Genomic DNA, 18,630 nt, shown 5'->3' on the forward strand with positions numbered 1-18,630 from the left:
GAGATAGGAAAGTAGATCGCGCAAAAATAAAACATAACCGACTATGTCAGACAAAATGCTCCTGAAGGACAGGCGAGGGTTGGCTTTGGATGTAGCTAACTCAAGCATAGGGAGGCTACTCTCAGAGCAGGTGGATAAAAGCGGGGAAGGGGTGCAAAAATGGGGAAAGTCCAAAATCGCCCTTCAAAGCATGAATATCTGCCTCCTCGAGCGTTCCTGAACCATACACTTACTTTAACGATCCTTAACAATTGTTCCCAATGCTTTAAAATTAGCTACAGGCACTAGCAAATTTATTAGATTGCGCCATTAGCACCAATTTGCCTTAAATTGTGGCTGCAGTATGCGTAAATGATCAAAAAAAACGTGATAACAAATCTGTTCCGGTTAAAACTATCAGTTAAACACAGCGAACACGATAGCTCAGCAATAGGTACAGATTATCTTTGGCAAAAGAAGCCACGTAGCTAAGCTGTATAATAGGTAAATTAGGAAAATCAAAGGGAAAATCAGTAAGTTCAAATGGGAAAATGAGTGATCGAGTACCTTCCAAGCCTCGTATTCCCTCTCGCGCCGTCTGTCACTTGATGAAAACTTCTCGTATCTAGGGTCCTCCTTTACCTTCCTCCTGGCATCCCTCCAGCCAGTGGTGAACGTGATGCCCTCACTCTGGTCGAGCATCTCACGGAATTGCTGCTTCCTCTTCTCACCCAACTGTAAGCACACAATTTACGGATAGTTATTCAAATTAAAATCTTTCATTGGGGCTCATTCGCTACACGGCTTCAGAAAATAACCTAATAAGAATCCATCTTCGGTGCACAAATCAAGTGGACAAAGTTCACATAATCAGGGCTTTTGTATAACAGTAAATTTTACCATGATCTGGACTTTTTGTTAGCTTAAGTCTGACCTACTTATTTAGAGTCTTCTAAGCTCCAATATCTTAAGTGGTTATTTTACTTAGCGCATGCAATTGGGTTCTAGAAGCAATCTTAATTTTCAGGTCTCAGCTTATTGGTTGTCACAGCATGTACCTGTTCAATATGTTCATTGAATAGCTGCTCCTTGTCCTCCCTGGAGAGGAGTCCACTTCCGTCCTTGTCATCCAGACCCCCTCCTGCCCATCTATGGTCTTTCTTCATCTGTCTCTTCCCATTCTTCCATGTCATCTCACTGTCTTTGATCTGAATCGGACAACAAAAATACTTCATACTTTATATGGTAACTCTCTGCAGAGTGATTCTAACAGGAGTTTCGTACTAATATTTAAGTTCCAAGTGCGGCTTTTATGTTTCTTTTCCCAAATATTTTTTTAAGTGTTGAGGTTCGCAAGCGTCCAGTATTCGGCTAAGATGAGAAAATTTCACAAGTTCTGAGGATGACAAATAGCACTAAGTTTCGCAAGAATCAATTGAAGAGTGAATGAAAAATTCGTGTTATACATTTCTTATTTATACTTTTATTTTTTTTGTCCAATCAGAATTGAGTTCATTCTATTAATAGATAGTGAATATTTTATAAGTTTTATTTGAGTCTGATTCTTCATGCTCGATACTTTATCACAACTTTTCGACATTATACTGGAATTTGACGAAGAGAATAGGCATAGAAATAATGGATGAAGTCTCCCTAAACATAACCAGATCAATTTTGCTCAAACTTGGTGAGTTACAAAGTCTGTAGAGCAGTAACACCTAACACCTTCAATGTTTCCCAATTCTCAAGATATGTTTCTTGGAAGTTTACTGTTCTTCGAGAAAAGAATGACGAAATATAATTGATATTACTGGCATACTTAGGCAGTCTTTAACGATGTTAGTTTTAATGGACAGTCCTATCTCTTAAGAGTTGTAAATATTGCATTGATGTGTTCACGGACACTCAGCAAACGAATTGAAATTTTGCTGGGATACAGATCCAAATGCCTGATTTCCCAACATCGAAGTACCAGTACTAGTACTATGAGTCCAAAAGTGTACAGGTGATGTGCCTCTGAAATATCGTCATCACCATGATCGTACGGTGAGCAATTCCGGAACCAACTATAAGGTTACCTGAGATCAAAAGAAATACGAGCTCTTCAAAAGCCAATTGAAAACTTATGGATACTATTAGTTCTTGTTGAAGCTCAAGCTTCAATTTTACTTTCATTATCGGATTTGACTTCTCGATTTGCATGATTTGATTCCTGACTTTTGTTGATATATTTCACCACTGCAACCAAAGTGTAAGAATTCACTAATGTCAAATCAATCTTGAACGCTAGTCGGTCAACAGTTCCTAGCAAATTTTTGATATCATAAAAGACGCTAAAACATCCTACATCTTAACAGAATTCTCTTACAATATCAGTGAGTAGTGCCTTGAACCTCTGCACACTCTCCTCTCTCCTGTGTTGCAATCTCTGCTCTGTGATAACTCTATTGTTCTGTTCTCTCTCTTCGGCAACTGCAGCCTGTCTCAGTCGCATGCTCTCCTCCGTCCGCTTCTTCCTTTCCATCTCTCGCACCTCGGACGGGTCTAGATTCTTTTTCACCTGAAAAGCAATCAAATGCGCCTTCTTAGTACTGTCCCATAATACGGTTCCGGAAAAATCCAAGGAAAAATACCTTCTTGAACCAGAGTATGTACAATACCTTATTTTCGGCAACATCCTTAAGTAACTGTAAAAACTTAGTAACTATAATTAATTACCCCAAAACCGATAAACCGCTAACCAAGGATCAAGCTTCCTGTTTTTGATTGGTCGATAAATTTAGAAAAGGAAAATTATTATTATAGGAATGCAGATAAATTCAGTGTTACTGACAACGCTCTAGTATTGTTGGCTCTACCATACAAAAATGTCATAAGATTTATATTTAGCAGAATCCAACGTTTTACGCCTCAAAACTCCCGAAATAGGAAAAGTTTGCAAATTTTTGCAAACCACTAGCCTGATGAGAGATTAACATGCCACACCAAGTTTTTCGGTATATAGCGGTCAATGATATCCTCTAATAGTCGGCGTTAAAATGAAATCAGATAGAAGGTCGCGTACCTCATCGATGTACTCGTTGAACCACTGTTCCCTCAGAGAGCTAGATGGCACTTCTCTGTATCTGGAGTCATCCTCTATCAGACTCCGTAATTTACTCCACCTTGCCGTCTCGTCCAGGTAACTCTGCTCACTCAGAAGGGAGAAAAATTGCTCTTTTAACTGAAACGAGACAAATTTTGTCGCTTTTATGCTTTTACGTTTGGTTAGGAGGCAACTGTTATTCTAGAGTTCATTTTGCAGCTTGCTTCTGGATATATATGAGCGTTCAGGACAATCGTTACAAAAGTAAGCAAGGTTAAATTTGAAATTTTGTTATACTCAAATAAAGAAAAACTGAAAATGGTTATGATTACGTAAAAAATTTTGTCCAAAAAATATTTTTCTGAAGAGTCGTAAAATGACACCCAATTTGATTTGCCAAATTCTGATAAAACATCTATCTCCAGTTATGATACCCTATTTTTCATCATCTTTGCAATTATCAAGTATTTCAATATTCCTATGCTTGAAAATTTAAACCATCGCACAAATTGCTTTCGTGCGACAGGTGAGGGGTTCGCGTCGCTTATTACTAGCTTAAGCTTAAGGAGGTTGGCCTCAGTGAGCGAGGATAAATCTCTTCTCAAAATCTTCCAACTCAAAACCTTCCTTCCCATCTTTGCCTCAAAAAAAGCGTTCTTAGCAGCTTCACTGAAACATAGCCGGCAGATTGCCGGAAAATAGCCGCGATAGACGCTTGTGGCGTTACATGAATTGAAACAACTATAGAAATAAAATAGACAGACCACTAGACTTTTTGGGTTAGCTTCAGACTGTCATTTTTATGAGACACATAAGCTCTATAAGGAGAAAGCCCTAATAGAGCTTTTCAAAATTAGGATCTTTTCCGTTTGTGCCCCTCAGCTTAGTGGGCGCATATTATTTGCATCCCCCGATGCACGTGCAATATTTTTTGGGGGGGCACAAACGGAAAAGATCCCAAAATTAATATTCGAAATCAAAAACTCAAGACTCTAATATTCAAGAATTAGGGCATATGTTTGGCACTACTTAGATGCACACTATTGACCTTTAATAAGTAAATATTCATAAAAGTTTCATAAGTGAGCTCAGAAGTCATTTTTTTGAGTGAGGTAAGTCATTGAAAAAGTCAATTCCAAGAAGTCACGGTAAGACGAAACAAAAATCTGTTAGACGAAGTAAAAAAACATAGCAGGACAAGTCCTGACGTACAATTCAAAGAATTTTCATTGACTAAACAGAAAACTAGACCAAGAACGGACTATGAATGGATTGGGAAAACCATTTAGAAAAAAAATCCGATCCAAAAAATTGAAAAAAAACTGTAAAAATCAAAGTGAAATTGCCGCATGTGAACAAAAAAACCACCAGCGAGAAAGCGAATTTCTGTTCAAACACCGTTTTCTCACTCTACTTTAAATTTAGAGCGAAAAAAATTCACGCCGCAAAACTACTCGCTTTTTCGCTCGACTTCCTGTTTCGGCGTGACCAAAATCACTACTCCAATTTGACTTCAAAAATCATGAAAATGTGTGAACAGATCTTAAAAAAGACAGCGCCCCAATACAATTCAAATTCTTTGAATTGTAAAAAAAATTTAGGAGCGCTATAATAGCCGCCTAGAATTGAGGACGCGGCTATTAACAAAACACAGGTCCTAGAAAGTCTCATAAGAAAGCTGCTCAGCACCTCAATTTCCTTGTGACCAGTTTATCCCGTTTCTTTGGACAAACAATCAAATCACTCAAGCGAGCAAACAAACATTTTCGAACAAAACCGGTCAAGCGCAAATTTTGCATGAGAAACGACACACGCGACTCCAATAATTGCTATAAATAAAGTTCCGAGAGCAATTAACAGAAGCAATTTAAAAAAAGAACGATGAAAATACTTCATTGAAATGAACTGCTTCACATTACTTATAAAATTATTTAATAAGCACTTCTCCGTAGTCAAGTTTCTCATAAGAGGGAAACAATAAACACGGAGGAAAGGCAATTAGAGGAAACTGTTCATTAGAGAACAAGTCAAAAATGGCAATTAACGGCAATTTTAATATCTGCAAACTTGTTCTAAAGCATTAAAAATTGAAGCGCTTAGATTTGTATAAAATATTAAATCCCATAAAACTGTTTCATGAAATGCGTACCACTGAGCCCACTGCACAAAACATTTGTGCAACTTAGGCTTAGAAACCTATCTTACCTGCAAAAAATTTTAAAAAAATATTAGCCAGGGCACTAAGTGTTATGGTGCACAAGAGCTATGGTTGTCCCATCTTATTCGTGCGTAGAAACATGGATTGAGAAGCTGTCTTTAGAAACTCAAAACTATTTTATATTTATATTTTTACAGAAGTATAGCATACAGAAGCTTCACTTTTTCTGATATTTTTGCATTCAAAAACCTGACTTTTTCCATACAAATCTGACTAGTTCTAATCTGACTAACTCAAATGTTCCTTTAAAAATCGGTCACTGAGAAAAATTACTTTAAAAATCAACCTGTTCTACAGAAAATTTTTCTTAAAAACATAGCCGGCACATTTTCGGAAAATAGCCACTGAAGACCACCTTGACTTTAGAAAGAGAAAATAAACAAAACATAACCGACTAAACGTCGGAGGAATTGCTCTCAAACGACTAGTGGGAGCTCTAAACAATTGCAGCACGCTTCAGTTCGGGGGGAGGCGGAGCCTAAATGGGACTAAGAAGTTCAATAGTGGGCTTCAAATAACCACATTAGAGGTTAACATATACCACTATTAAGATTTAAAGTAAAAATGGCACCAGTTTCGGCGCACTTTTCATTTGACTTTTAGTATTAAATTGCCGCCAATTGAGTTCAGCTGTTTGAAATTGTGATTGAGAGAGAAATTTACATCACGCGAAACGCAAAAGGGCGTAAAAGTCACTAAAAAAGTCAAAACTATCAAGCAAAAATTTTGCATAAAAAAGACACACGTTTACAATAATTGCTATGAACTTTGTTCAAGAACAATTAATAACAGCCTTTTTCTCAAATCACCAAAAAGTTCCATTTCGGTGCGCAGCTTTTTTAGACTACACATAAATAGAACTTTTTTGAAACCCAGGCTGTTAAGCTTATAACCAACGTCAATCCATATTCGATCTTACGAACTCTGATAACCAAATGCACTTGATTTAAGAACGGACTGGGTCTGGTCTGTCTTGTTTGTTTTGAATTTGATCGTTTTACCTGGACCTTATTGCAAAAATTTCATGACTCAGTTCTATATTATGTAGAAACAGAATGAGATAAACCAGAAGTCAAAATTGAAAGTAAGGTGACTCGAATAAAACGAAAAACGTTATAGAAAAGTAAAGCAAACTTTAAAACTTAAAAAAAGAGGGCGCTTAAATAATTGCAGCCGACTTCAGTCTGGCGGGTTACTGTGTGCGTATGGGGGAGTTAAATTCACTGCGGGGCTTCAAATAACGATATAAGAGGTTATTTAAAGATAAAAAATGAAACAAATTTGGCACAATTTCACTTGAATTTTAGTAGGCTAATGCCAATTGAGTTCAGCTGTTTAAATTGTGAAGGAGAGAATAAACATAACCGACTAAGGTTGAACGACTAACGTTAGCTAAATTGAAGGGCCGTAAGGTGGGCGCACCGCAGCGGGGGTGCAAAGGTGGATTCAGGAATTGTGAGAGATCAATTTCTAAGAACCGCCCTACACGCCATAAGTACGGCGCTCACCTTACGGCCCTTCAATTTAGCTAAAGCTTGCCTCACCATTCCTTGGCTAGCTACTGACGAAGGCAACCGCTCGCCGTTCGTTTGAGAGCAATTCGCCCGACGTTAGTTGGTTATGTTTATTCTCTCCTTCACAATTTAAACAGCTGAACTCAAGTCTCCAAAACAGTTTGTGAATCGCCTACTTGGAGACTAGTGAGCAGAAAGGCTAGACGATAACTTAATGCCCACTGGGTGCTACCTCTTCGTCTCGTTTCTGATGACGAAATGTCAAATGGGTCAGACGAAAAACCGGCGAAGCGAAAAATTGCATAAAAGAGACAAAAAGGTAATATATTTGCTACAAACTGCTCTGAGAGCAATTAACAATGATTTCCTAAAAAGTGCTTGTTAAGTAATTTATGATAAAAAATATTTCTACTATGACTCAGCGGTGATGAGGATAAAAGATGACATTACAGCATACAACAGCAGCTGAAGTGCGGCATCAACAAAAAGAGAGAGATAAAAATAAAACGTGAACGAGAAAGAGGAGGAAGGAAACCCTAACCAACAAATGAATCAAACAGGAAAAACCTGAAAAAGGCAAATTAAATGGAGAGTCTTGTCTCAAGAGACCATCAAGTATCCCTGTTTCCAGCCTGAAACAGTTTCACTGGCTCATAAAAATCCATAAAATTGGAACACGATAATATTTTTCCAAAAATTTGAAAATTAAAATTTATCCAAAAATAACTGAAACTGGAGTCATATAATTATTTATCACCGTTCCATTAACTCTATAAACTATGCAGCAGCTTATTAACAAACCTTGAAGGAGGTGCCAGGGCCCCTGCAGCCGGAAAAAATTCAAAAACCTGGAAAAAATTGCAAATTTTTTTTTAAAAAATTGCTAAAAATTGTGAAATTAAAATCTTGAAAAACAGTCCATTAGATCTAAAAACTAGGCAGCAACATACTATCAATTTCTAGATGAGGTTCCGTCCGTAGCTCTTGAGGCTGGGGAAACCTAAAAGACAAGAATTCAGAAAACATGAAAAAATTGCAAGTTTAAAAAAAATTCCTAAAATTTGTGATATTGAAAAAATGAAAATTAATCCATGGCCAACAAAAGTTTGCCAGTAACTTATTATCAAACCCTGAGGCTTAGAAAAGCCGAAAAACGACCAATTGTCAAAAATTGAAAAAAATTACAAGTTTAGTGGAAAAAAATGCTAAAATTTGTGATGTTAAAATCTTGAAAGACATTACATCTAGAAACTATACAGTAACCTATTGTCAAACCCTAGAGAAGGTTCCTTGGCTCTTGAGGCTGAAAACCCTAGAAGACAAACATTTTCATAAAAAACTTAAAAAAATGCAAGTTTTATCAAAAAAATTGTGTGATACTTAAAAGTTGAAAACTATTCAATTGCCAATAAAAATTTGTCCGTATTTTATTATTAAACCCCCTAAGCCCCTGGGTCTGGAAAGACCTGAATAAGGAAAACAATTGAAATGCACTTTGTCAAAAATGCTAAAATTCGTGATGTTAAAATGTTGAAACCATTCCATTACCACCAGAAACTATGCAGTAACCTGTTATTAAACCCTAGAGGAGGTTCCTTGACATCTAGGGCTGATAAAACTCAAAAGTCGAAAATTTTGAAAAACTTGAAATTGTGCAAATTAGTATAAATTTGCGTGTTTTTAGCGAGCTGTTGTTCGTCAGTAACTAGACACGGGGGGGGGTAACATCGCGCGTGGGGGGTGGGGGGTCTTCGACCTCAAGACCCGCCCCTCACAGCATAAGTATAAGTCTCTAAAACAGTTTGAGCTGAAACAGAGCTGAAAGGCTCCAACAGCACTTAATGCCCGCTGGGCGCTACCTGTTTATCCAGTTTTGAGGACGAAAAGTCAAATGGGTGAGACGAAAAATCGGTCAAGCAAAAAATCGCATAAAAAAGACCGACAGGACTAATATAATTGCTACAAACCTCGTTTGAGAGCAATTAATTAAGATCCCACAAAACCCTGAAACATTATTGTCTAGGAATTGTGAGAGGGCGCAAAAAACGCCGCGGGTTTACAACAGCAAAATTACCAACTCGCCGTTGCTTTTCGCCTCCTCGGAAGTTTTCTTGAAAGTACACTTGACTATTAAAGCTCTAAGAGAACTGCAGCGCAACTTGCTGCTCTCGGCCGTCACCAGCTTATCACGTTTCTCAAAAGTCGGACAAAAAATCTCGTTAGAAAGACCAACGCTAGAGCTAATTCCTACAAACTTGGTTGAGAGCAAACGAAAGACAACAGATCCCAATTCATCCCTAAAGATTCAAAAAGTTTTCAAATTTAATTTCTCATTTTTCTGCAATTGAGAATCTCAAGAGGCTTGACCATCTTTGATGAAGCATATGAACATGTTTAACAATTTTGCTGGTACGCTGGCACAAAAGTTGAAGATCTGATCGAAGCTTGTTTTTGAATGTCTGAAGTTTAATCTTCTTTATCCTTTTTAACACTGCTGAAATTTTTTGGGACAATTTTGTCGCTTAGAAATTCTAACAAACTGCTCGCTAAGTATTTTTTGCTACTCTGAATTTCTTTCTGTACCTTTTACCCAGACGGACTGAAATCTTATGTTCAAACGCATTTTTTCGATCATCTTTTTTTTCTCTAACAAAAATGTTTTTGTAAAACTGGTCTCTTACATTTCCCAGTTTGGATTTGGTAGTCTGTTGCTCTTTGGACCTGAGTTGGGTGACATACTCCTCAAACATGCTCTCTCTTTCCCTGTTCTTCTCAATGGCTTTGAACCTCGCATCTTTACTCCACCCTCGGGCCAACCATTCCGAAAAACTCATTCTGAAACACAACAAGTTTATGAATAGTTACGGTTGAAATGCCACTGATTAAGAATTCCCAGGGAAAAGACTGACGATAAGGCCAAAGCCTCAAAAGGGCACAATGAAAACTCGATTTTGCGCCCAAGCAGAATTTTCCCGAGGCCTATTGTATAATGAATGTTTATAATGCAACTTACCGACTGGTGATGTCCGACTCTTCAAGTAGTGATCTGAATTGATCTCGTTTCTCTTTGATCTTGTTACTCTTCTCTTTTCTTTCCTCTTCCGCCTTGTTGCGTGTGAACAGATCGAACACGTGCTTCCTCTCTTTGGCAGTTAGCAAACTGTACCTGTGATCGAACACTATCTTCGGCAGCTCTTTATCCCAGGTAGAGAATGCTGACACCTGAAATCAAGTATGCAAACTTACTGATGAATTGTATGTTTTTTTTTCAAAAATTAATTTTAAAATTGCATATATCGGTCGCGAACAATTAATTACTTTTCAACAATGCTCAGAGAAAATTGAGTCCAAAATAGTTTTCCAATCTTTTAATTAATTGGTTCAAATCACTCTTAACTTAGTAAAATTTTCCTGGTACATGATTTAAAGCAGCTAAAACACCTGCTTTTAAGCAGCACCTTGTCAATATTCCGAATGAAAATCCTGTTTGAACAAACCAAGCCGTTCTACTACAATCACGTAAGAAATTCCGGGCAAGCACTGGCTGACATTAATTCTAATGGACAACAAAAAACTTTATGATTACATGATAAATAAAGAACAGAAACCGAGATCACGTAAAGAGATACTACAATACTATACAATAATGCTGACCACTTACACTTCTTTCGTTTAGCATCTCCATGAATTGCTGTTGTCTTGTCTCGTATGGAATTGAGGCTCGTAAGTTTGCTATCCTTGCTTCGTCAACATGTTGTGCAACTGCTTCAGTCCTGAACAATCACTCAACCTTTCATCGCCTTATTCATAAAGCAGATGTACCAAAAGTTTTGTTAAAAAAAACCCAGAAGCATTAATGATCAAAAAAGACAACAAATAATTCAAAGAGACCCGGGTGAAGCATCATCACTCGATAACTTTCATATTGCGGAATAACTTTGAATATGGATGAATTTTGCTTAAACTTGATTTACACCTCAAATTTTCTGGTTTTTACACAAGTTGGAGTTTGAGATCACAAAAGAACATGTGGGAAGAAAGATCCCGTGTCAAGGTTAAACTTGCAACAAGATATTCATTCCATTTCAGCTCTAAATCACAAAATACAACGATTTCTAAAGAACATAGCTGGCAAATTGCCAGAAAATAGCCGCAATAGCTTCATAGATCTGTTGTCTCACAAAGAAGGTAAAAGAGACAGAACTTATTCTTTCAATTAACGGCTGAGATATTAAACTTGGATTAAGAATCTATATAACTTATTGCTGTTTCTATTAGTTGCTCTTAAATAACCTTCAATTAGAGTGACAAGCACTCATTTGACCTTCTCTCTTTGAATTAAAGCACAGAAAAGTCAATTTCAGAGTGAGAAGTCATTTTTAAGAGTGAGGTAAGTCACATGTGACCAAAGATTTAATCACGCGAATGAACAAGAAAAATAGCTCCACTAAGAGCGAAAAATGACGTCACGCACGCAATTCAGTTGAATTTGCATGAACGAATGAACAAAAAGCAGATTTGAATTGGTTGTGACGTCATATGGTCGTAACAAATTATCTTGAGGAAATAAATAAAACAAACCAAGAGAAGGCCAATAATAGCCTCAGCTATCGCTTCGCGGCTATCAATAAGATTTCAGTTCGAGAGATTTGGCTCACGTAAAATACAACGGAAAGCGTCACAATCAGAAACTGTGATTAACTGGCCTCATTGTTGACGTTATAAAATTTCTGTTTGATACGCTCACTGAGAAGGTTTGAAACTTGAGATATTGTCTAAAAGAAACCACGTTTTAAAGCAGGCAGCTTGTTGAAAAAAGGGATTTATTAGAAATGCGAATACTCCCCACTGTTCATTTGTAAAAATGTCAGAGTCAACGAAAACAGAAAGTGCATTATAATTTTAAAACATACCCGGCAGATTGCCGGAAAATAGCCGCCGTTGATTCCAATAAGCATGATTGGGATTGAAAGAATAGAAGATATTGAAAAAAAAAGATTTTTGTACAAAAATATTTTTTAAGTCCGATTTATTTTGATGGCATTTCGTAGTTGAACATAACGTACTTCTGTTTCTCAGAGAGAGAGAGAGAGAGAGAGAGAGAGAGAGAGAGAGAGAGAGAGAGAGAGAGGCTACAGGGGCTACTATCAATACTAATAAGCATTAGAGATGGTAACCAAGACTTATAGGAACGACGTTCAAATAGCGGGCATCTAAAATTGGGCTTTATGGGTTTATCCCGTTTTTACTTCTGACTTCAATTTTTTATACTGACTCTGTTCATTTTGAATTGCTTTGCTGAGCAACTGATGTTCAAAATCACTTTTAGCAGAATGAGAGAAGAGAGAAACTAGCCTAGAGAAGTCCAAAAGATATCACGCAAAATGTTGAAAAAGCGGCAAAATGAGGTAAAGCGAAACATTTTTTTATTCGACGAAGTAAAAAAAATAGGAGCGCTATAATAGCCGGCTGAGAAGATGAGGGCGGCTATTAATCAAAGATAAGAGTCCACGAAAACAGGATGGGCTTCATAACTTGTAAATCAAAGATAGGGCCCTACATTTCATGTTAATTTGGATATAAGAATGACCAAAACTACAATTTTTTTCATATTACAAAGTTGTGAAATTATAAACAAAATTAAGAACAATGTTTCCAGGCAATAAAAAACACAGCTGACAAATTGACAGAAAATAGTCGCGATAGGCTTGTAGACTTGAGGTCTCAAAGAGAAAATGAAAACGAAGAAGGGACCGAAGAAGAGAAAATTCAGCTTTTTCTAATGATTGCTGAGATCTCATTTTCCTTCATATTATATTTAGAAGAAATTGCATAACTCGTTTTGATTCTATTAGCTGCACTTAAATACTCATTTATTAGAGTGCTACATCCTCAGTTGATCTTATCTTCTACAATTAAAACAGGCGAAAGTCTTCCTGAGATAGTAAATCACCTTTGAGATAGTAAATCACGAGTGACCAAAAACTTAAATATAACCGTCTAACGTCGGGCGAATTGCTCTCAAACGACGGGCGAGCGGTTGGCATCGTCAGTAGATAGGCACGGTTTAGTGAGGATAGCTTAATTGAAGGGTCGTAAGAGCGCAGCGGGGGGGGGGCTGCACCGGGGGGCTGATGGGGGTGGCAACAGTGGGGGGGGGGGGGGTCAATCTCCAAGACCCGCCCTTCCCACCATAAGTATACGTCTCCAAAACAGATTTTGTGAATCGCATAATTAAAGACTAATGAGCTGAAAGGCTCTAAGAGCACTTAATGCCCGCTGGGTGCTACCTGTTTATTCCGTTTTGAGGACGAAAAGTTAAATGCGTCAGACAAAAAAAATGGTCAAGCGAAAAAATCGAAAAGACCAACAGGACTAACATAATTGCTACAAACTTCGTTTGAGAGCAATTAATCACGTAAATTATCAAAACCTCGCTCCAAAAAGAACGTCCTGAAAAATGACGTCTCGCAGACAAACCACTCAAAATTGTATGAACAAAATGCAGATTTGAAGTAAGCACGATGAAGAAATAAATAACATAGGAAGAATTGGGGAAGCCTTTTGGTAAAACCGACCTTCGAGAACAAGCATAACCGACTAACGTCAAGCGAGATGCTCTCAAACGACCAGCGGGGTGAGCGGAGTAGGGTGTGACATCATTGAAGCAGAAGTAAAAAAGAATGGTGGGAAGGAGGTCTTTGGCTGCACGGGGCCCTTACGGCCTGAACTACGTGCTGGGGCGTGGTGGGGGTGAAGTGAGGGGTGCTGATGTGGGGGGGGGGGGGGGTGGGTCTGGGTGGTCAATTTCTAAGAACCGCCCTTCACACCATAAGTACAGGTTTCTGTGAATCGCATACTTGGAGACTAGTGAGCTGAAACGCTCCAAGAGAACTGGGCGATATCTGTTTATCCTATTCTAGTGTTTTGGCTGCCAAACTTTTCGAAAATAACCAGGCCTCTGATTTAAACAACGAGCTAAAATTTACCAACTTGTTATTTCTGTCCAAGTAAGAAAGAAACAACCATGAAGCGTCTCGAGAAATCGGCATGGTGATTTAGCAGAGCAATTATTTAAGTGATGCGAAATGCTCTTGAATGGATTCAATTATATTCCACTTCATCCGAGGGTGAGAGCCTGTTAAGATGTCATCAGAGCTTTTTTACACCAATTCTCAGATAAAAAGGAAAAATAAAGCAAATTTCACTTTTGCGACAATTGATTCAAACTTCGTTTAAGAGCAATTGATGAAAGCAGTTTTGGCCCAGTTTTGACACACTTTTAGTAGCAGACTTTCAGCTACTCAAAATTTGAAACATAGCCGGATAATTGCCGGAAAATAGCTGCCGTTGATCCGCTTGACGCACATTGTGATTGAAACAAAAAAAAAGATAGATATTGACCGAATTTTTTAAATTTAGATATAAAGTTTTATTAATTTAGATAAAAAAAGATAGAAAGCGTCAAAAAATTGGTGTGCAAAGTCTGCATATTTGGTTAGATTCTAAAACTTTACTTAATTCATCCTCTAAACTGAAGGTTATTAAGCATAATACTAATGCCAGTTAGCAATCGCTTTAATGAACTTTGTTAACCTAATGAACTATGATTTACTAAGTAGGGCTTTAGATGCTTATCCTGTTTTTGATCTTTTGATTTTGCTCTTTTGACTTTGACCGTATTCACTACAATGCGTAATTCAATGCGTGAAAGAATTTAAACCCATTCAGTTGAAACAGAGTTAGGTACGTCAGAATCCTCTTCGAGTCGTAAAAAGACAGCGCCCCAATACAATTCAAATTCTTTGAATTGTAAAAAATAGGACCGCTATAATAGCCGGCTGAGAAGATGAGGGCGGCTATTAATAAGCAATTATAATTTACAACAAAACTTTTAGAAGGCAAAAACTGAAAATTAATACGATACCAATGGTCTCAAAGCCATAAAACTATTCGCATCAAGTTGAAACCATTAGGTAGAGAAAACTAGTCTCAGTAGAAAGCCAACGAGACCTGTCAAGGGAGTCTCTGCAAGCTGCCATTAAGGAAACTAGATAACAAGACAAACCAGCCCAACAAGACAAAACTTAAAAAACTCGATATTTCTGAAATCATGTCGAAGTAGTAAAACCCCTTATGCCCGAATTCTAAATGAATCCCGTTGAGAGGCTGCGGCGGCTATTAACAAGTACACCTAACAACAGTAATTTTTTTAATGCAATTGACACGACCAAACCGCTCAGACAGCAATAGGCAAGCCATATCAGGCTCACAAACGTTTCTATTTTCAAAGAAAATTTTCGAGAAATTTTTTTAATTTAAAAATTAAAAAAAAATCCGTCATTTTTCTCAACGGTTCTATACCATCATAACTGTAATCTTTTAGAGAGTAAAAATCGCTTTCAGAAATAGGTATTGTTTAACATTACAATGTATCCAATTTAACACAACATAGCCGGCAGATTGCCAGAATGGCTGCGAAAGAATAGACCTGCGTGCCGTATAATAGAAATAGAAACAGATTCAGATCTAAAGTGAAAAAAAACGACGCCGCTCAAAAAACTAGGTAGAAAACATTATTCAGCGATAAATAATAAAGCTTGTTAAAATTCATTCCGCAGAAGCCTCTTATTAGGGACCTTTACTACACAAATGGGTTCCTTTGACCTTAAGCCATTTGAAACTAAACTTAAGTTTTAAAGTGCAAAAGTCATTTTATTGAGTGAGGTAAGTCACGTATGATCAAAATCTAATCACGAAAATAACCTAAAAACATTTGCTTAAGCGAGTGAGAAATGACGTCACGCGCGCAAATGCCGTTAGTGAGAGGGAGAAGTCATTCAGAAAATTTGACTTTTTCAGCTTTGCTGTGTGAACAAATGTAAAACGAAAAAAAGAGCGTCAGACGACGAAACAAAAAAAAACCAAGAGCACCGCAATATAGCTACGCTCAGCTTACAGCTTCGCAGCTATTAAAAAAGCAAAATCAAAGTTAAAATTCAGCATGTGAACAAAAAACCACTAGCGAAAAAGTGAAATTTTTTAAACAAAAAAAGGCCTAGAATGGACTATGAATGAATTGAGAAAACCATTAAGAAAAAATTCCGCTCTAATGAACTTTGATAACCTAATGCACTAAGACTTAACGACCGGGCTTTATCGATTTATCCCTGAGTGAGGTAAGTCAGACGTCAAGCGTGAAGCTCGTGACTTATGTAAAAAGAAAAAAGTGATTAAAAGATAAAACGATGGGGGTCTTTTTTATGCGATTTTTCTTGCGCCCAAATTTATTAATCTTTTTTATGCGGTCTTTTTTATGCAATTTTTTGCTTGACCGATTATTTTGTCTGACCCTTTCAACATTTCGTCCTCAAAAACGGGATAAACAGGTAAAACCTGGAGGGCATCAATTGGCTGAGCAGCTCTCTTACGAGCCTTACTAGTCTCTATGTATGCGATTCACCAAAAATGTACTGAGAAAATTTCCGGGTGTGAGGGGGCGGTTCTTAGTCTTAAAAGTTTGACCCCCTCAATCACCCCCCTTTAGCTTAGGGGCAGGGTTCATTGAGGGGGTCAAACTTTTAAGACTAAGAACCGCCCCCTCACATCCGGAAATTTTCTCAGAACAGTTTTGGTGAATCGCATACACAAAGACTAGTAAGGCGTAAGGCTCTAACAGAGCTGCTCAGCCACTTGATTTCCTCCGTGCTTTACCTGTTTATCCCGTCTTTGAGGACGAAAGGTTGAAAGGGTCAGACAAAATAATCGGTCAAGCGAAAAATCGCATAAAAAAGACAGCAAGATTAATAAATTTGCTACAAAATTTGTTAGAGAGCAATTACAAATTTTCTTAAAAGTTCTTATTTGTTAAATGATTAAATTCGCCGTTAAATTGAACAAGCATTCACTTCTTTACCCAAGGCATTTGAAATGTTTGCCATATTCACTCTTATAACAAGAAATTACAGCAGCAGGAACAGAAATTGTGGCATTCCTGCATCCTTGCTCTAAACTATCGACGGATAAATGGCATTAGAACGCGCAAGGGGTCGGTCGGCTTTGGATGTAGCTAACTTAAACTTAGAGAGGCCAGCAGCACTGTGTAAGAGGGGAGTGTGGTGAGATGTCTAAACCTACCAAAATGCAGTTGCCCTTCAAACCATGAATTCCTGTTAGCTTCGGTGATCCGTATACCCTTAGAAGCATACAAAGGCTCGAGGAAAACTGAGCAGCGACTTAATACCTTCTTTCTATACCAGTTCTGGAATATTTGTTGTGGAATAAGCTTTCCTCCTTCGTTTGAGAGATTTGACTTTGACCTGTGAAACTGGATCAAGTCAAATCTCTCAAGCGAAGGAAGAAAGATTATTCCAGAAAAAAATTATCAAAAGTCAAGCAAAAATTGTCTGAAAACACACACGAATTCAACAATTAATTCTAAATTCGAGGGAAATTAAAATCTGGTTATGTTTCTTGGTATATTGTGAATTTTCGCGCAGAGTCAAAGGTTTCAAAACAAACCTTTTCTTTTTGGCGACAGGACTTTCATCATCGTCGTCAACGTCGATTCCGTTCTTCCTGGTTCCATCACCTGAACCCAATACTGCTGTATCTTGAAGAACAGGACCAGTTGATGAGCTGTTGGAGGTCGCACCATTTAATAATGATGTTGAAGAATGACTATTATCTGATGAAGTTACAGGTTGATTTGATCTGTGTGGAGGATTCGTTAATATCAAATCCACGTCTCTGCATAAAAATAAAGCTAAATATTTACGGGCGCTTTTACTCTTGCAGTTTTATCCCATTATTTTGCCTTCAGTGTAAGATAAAGTTCAAGATTTTACTAAACAAACCCGAAAGAAAGTCTTCACATATACTACATACCACCTGATTGCTTTGAAGTGATTAGAACTTAGACTTTTGGATTTGAACATCCGCCACTTAGCACACGCTTGTATTCAGCTGATCAAAATATTGAGCACGGAAAAAAATGAGAAATTTTGTAGTTAAAATCACTCGAAAATTAAATTTGCCGGAGAAAATTGCACTAAATACAGTTCAAAAGGCGGTCACAGAACTGGAGCAAAACAATTGTTAATTTTCTTTTGCATTATTAATATAGGCTCAACATTTGACACTACAAACTAGCAAACGGTGCAAAACCCGAATCAGCTGTTTTTGAAAAAAATGGTAAAGAAAACGTACAGGTCAGATTTTTTTAACTTCTGACTTGGTTAATTTTCTTTACAGTTTGACTGACCTGTTATGTACGAGTTCTTCTGGTCTGTGCCACACAGACAGTTTAGAGGATGGGTTGTAGTAGAAGACCTTGTTGTCCCCAGTGAACACGACACACCATGGCGAGTGGGGGATGGGCTGGGAGGCCACAGGTTTGGCCCTCGCTTTTGCTTCTGCTTCTTTGGCCTCACGTTCCTACAACAAAACAATAGTGCAACACATGATTTCAGATTATAAGTTATAAATGGGGGCGTTTCATCAGAACGGCACCAAAATCAAACGGACAAAAGAAAACATAGCTGGAAAATAGCTGTCATTGCCCCCACTGAGCGGTGTTGGGACTGAAACACTTCGAAAAAAATTAAAGAACAAATTTTTTATAAGTGTCAAAAGACTTGTTCTAATTTCTCCTGCAGTTTCATTAGATTAAATAAATTGGTACATTCGGCCTTCAAATTGGACAAAAGACTTAATACTAACAACTGTTAGCAGTATACTCAAAGGAGCTTTGATAACTTAATGTAGTACTCTAAACATTAAGTCTTATAAATACGAAAGTAAAAGTAAGTTTATACAAAAGTTACATTTTATCA

At 37.5% G+C, this 18,630-nt stretch overlaps 1 protein-coding gene across 1 annotated transcript in view; it reads right to left on the minus strand.

Moving 5' to 3' along the window:
- LOC142354391 (transcription elongation regulator 1-like) overlaps positions 1-18,630 on the minus strand; it is a 63,076-nt gene that overhangs the window by 15,163 nt on the left and 29,283 nt on the right. The window contains exons 7-15 of the mRNA XM_075406670.1: positions 18,060-18,232; positions 17,318-17,545; positions 10,458-10,569; positions 9,810-10,018; positions 9,478-9,631; positions 3,044-3,202; positions 2,348-2,539; positions 1,038-1,187; positions 547-714 (exon numbers count right to left, since the gene is read on the minus strand). Of these exons, the coding sequence (XP_075262785.1) occupies positions 547-714; positions 1,038-1,187; positions 2,348-2,539; positions 3,044-3,202; positions 9,478-9,631; positions 9,810-10,018; positions 10,458-10,569; positions 17,318-17,545; positions 18,060-18,232 (1,545 nt within the window). The remainder of the gene's footprint in view (positions 1-546; positions 715-1,037; positions 1,188-2,347; positions 2,540-3,043; positions 3,203-9,477; positions 9,632-9,809; positions 10,019-10,457; positions 10,570-17,317; positions 17,546-18,059; positions 18,233-18,630) is intronic.

This window comes from Convolutriloba macropyga, chromosome 15, assembly GCF_964194025.1.
Source record: "Convolutriloba macropyga chromosome 15, txConMacr16.3, whole genome shotgun sequence".
Taxonomy (NCBI): Eukaryota; Metazoa; Xenacoelomorpha; order Acoela; family Convolutidae; genus Convolutriloba; species Convolutriloba macropyga.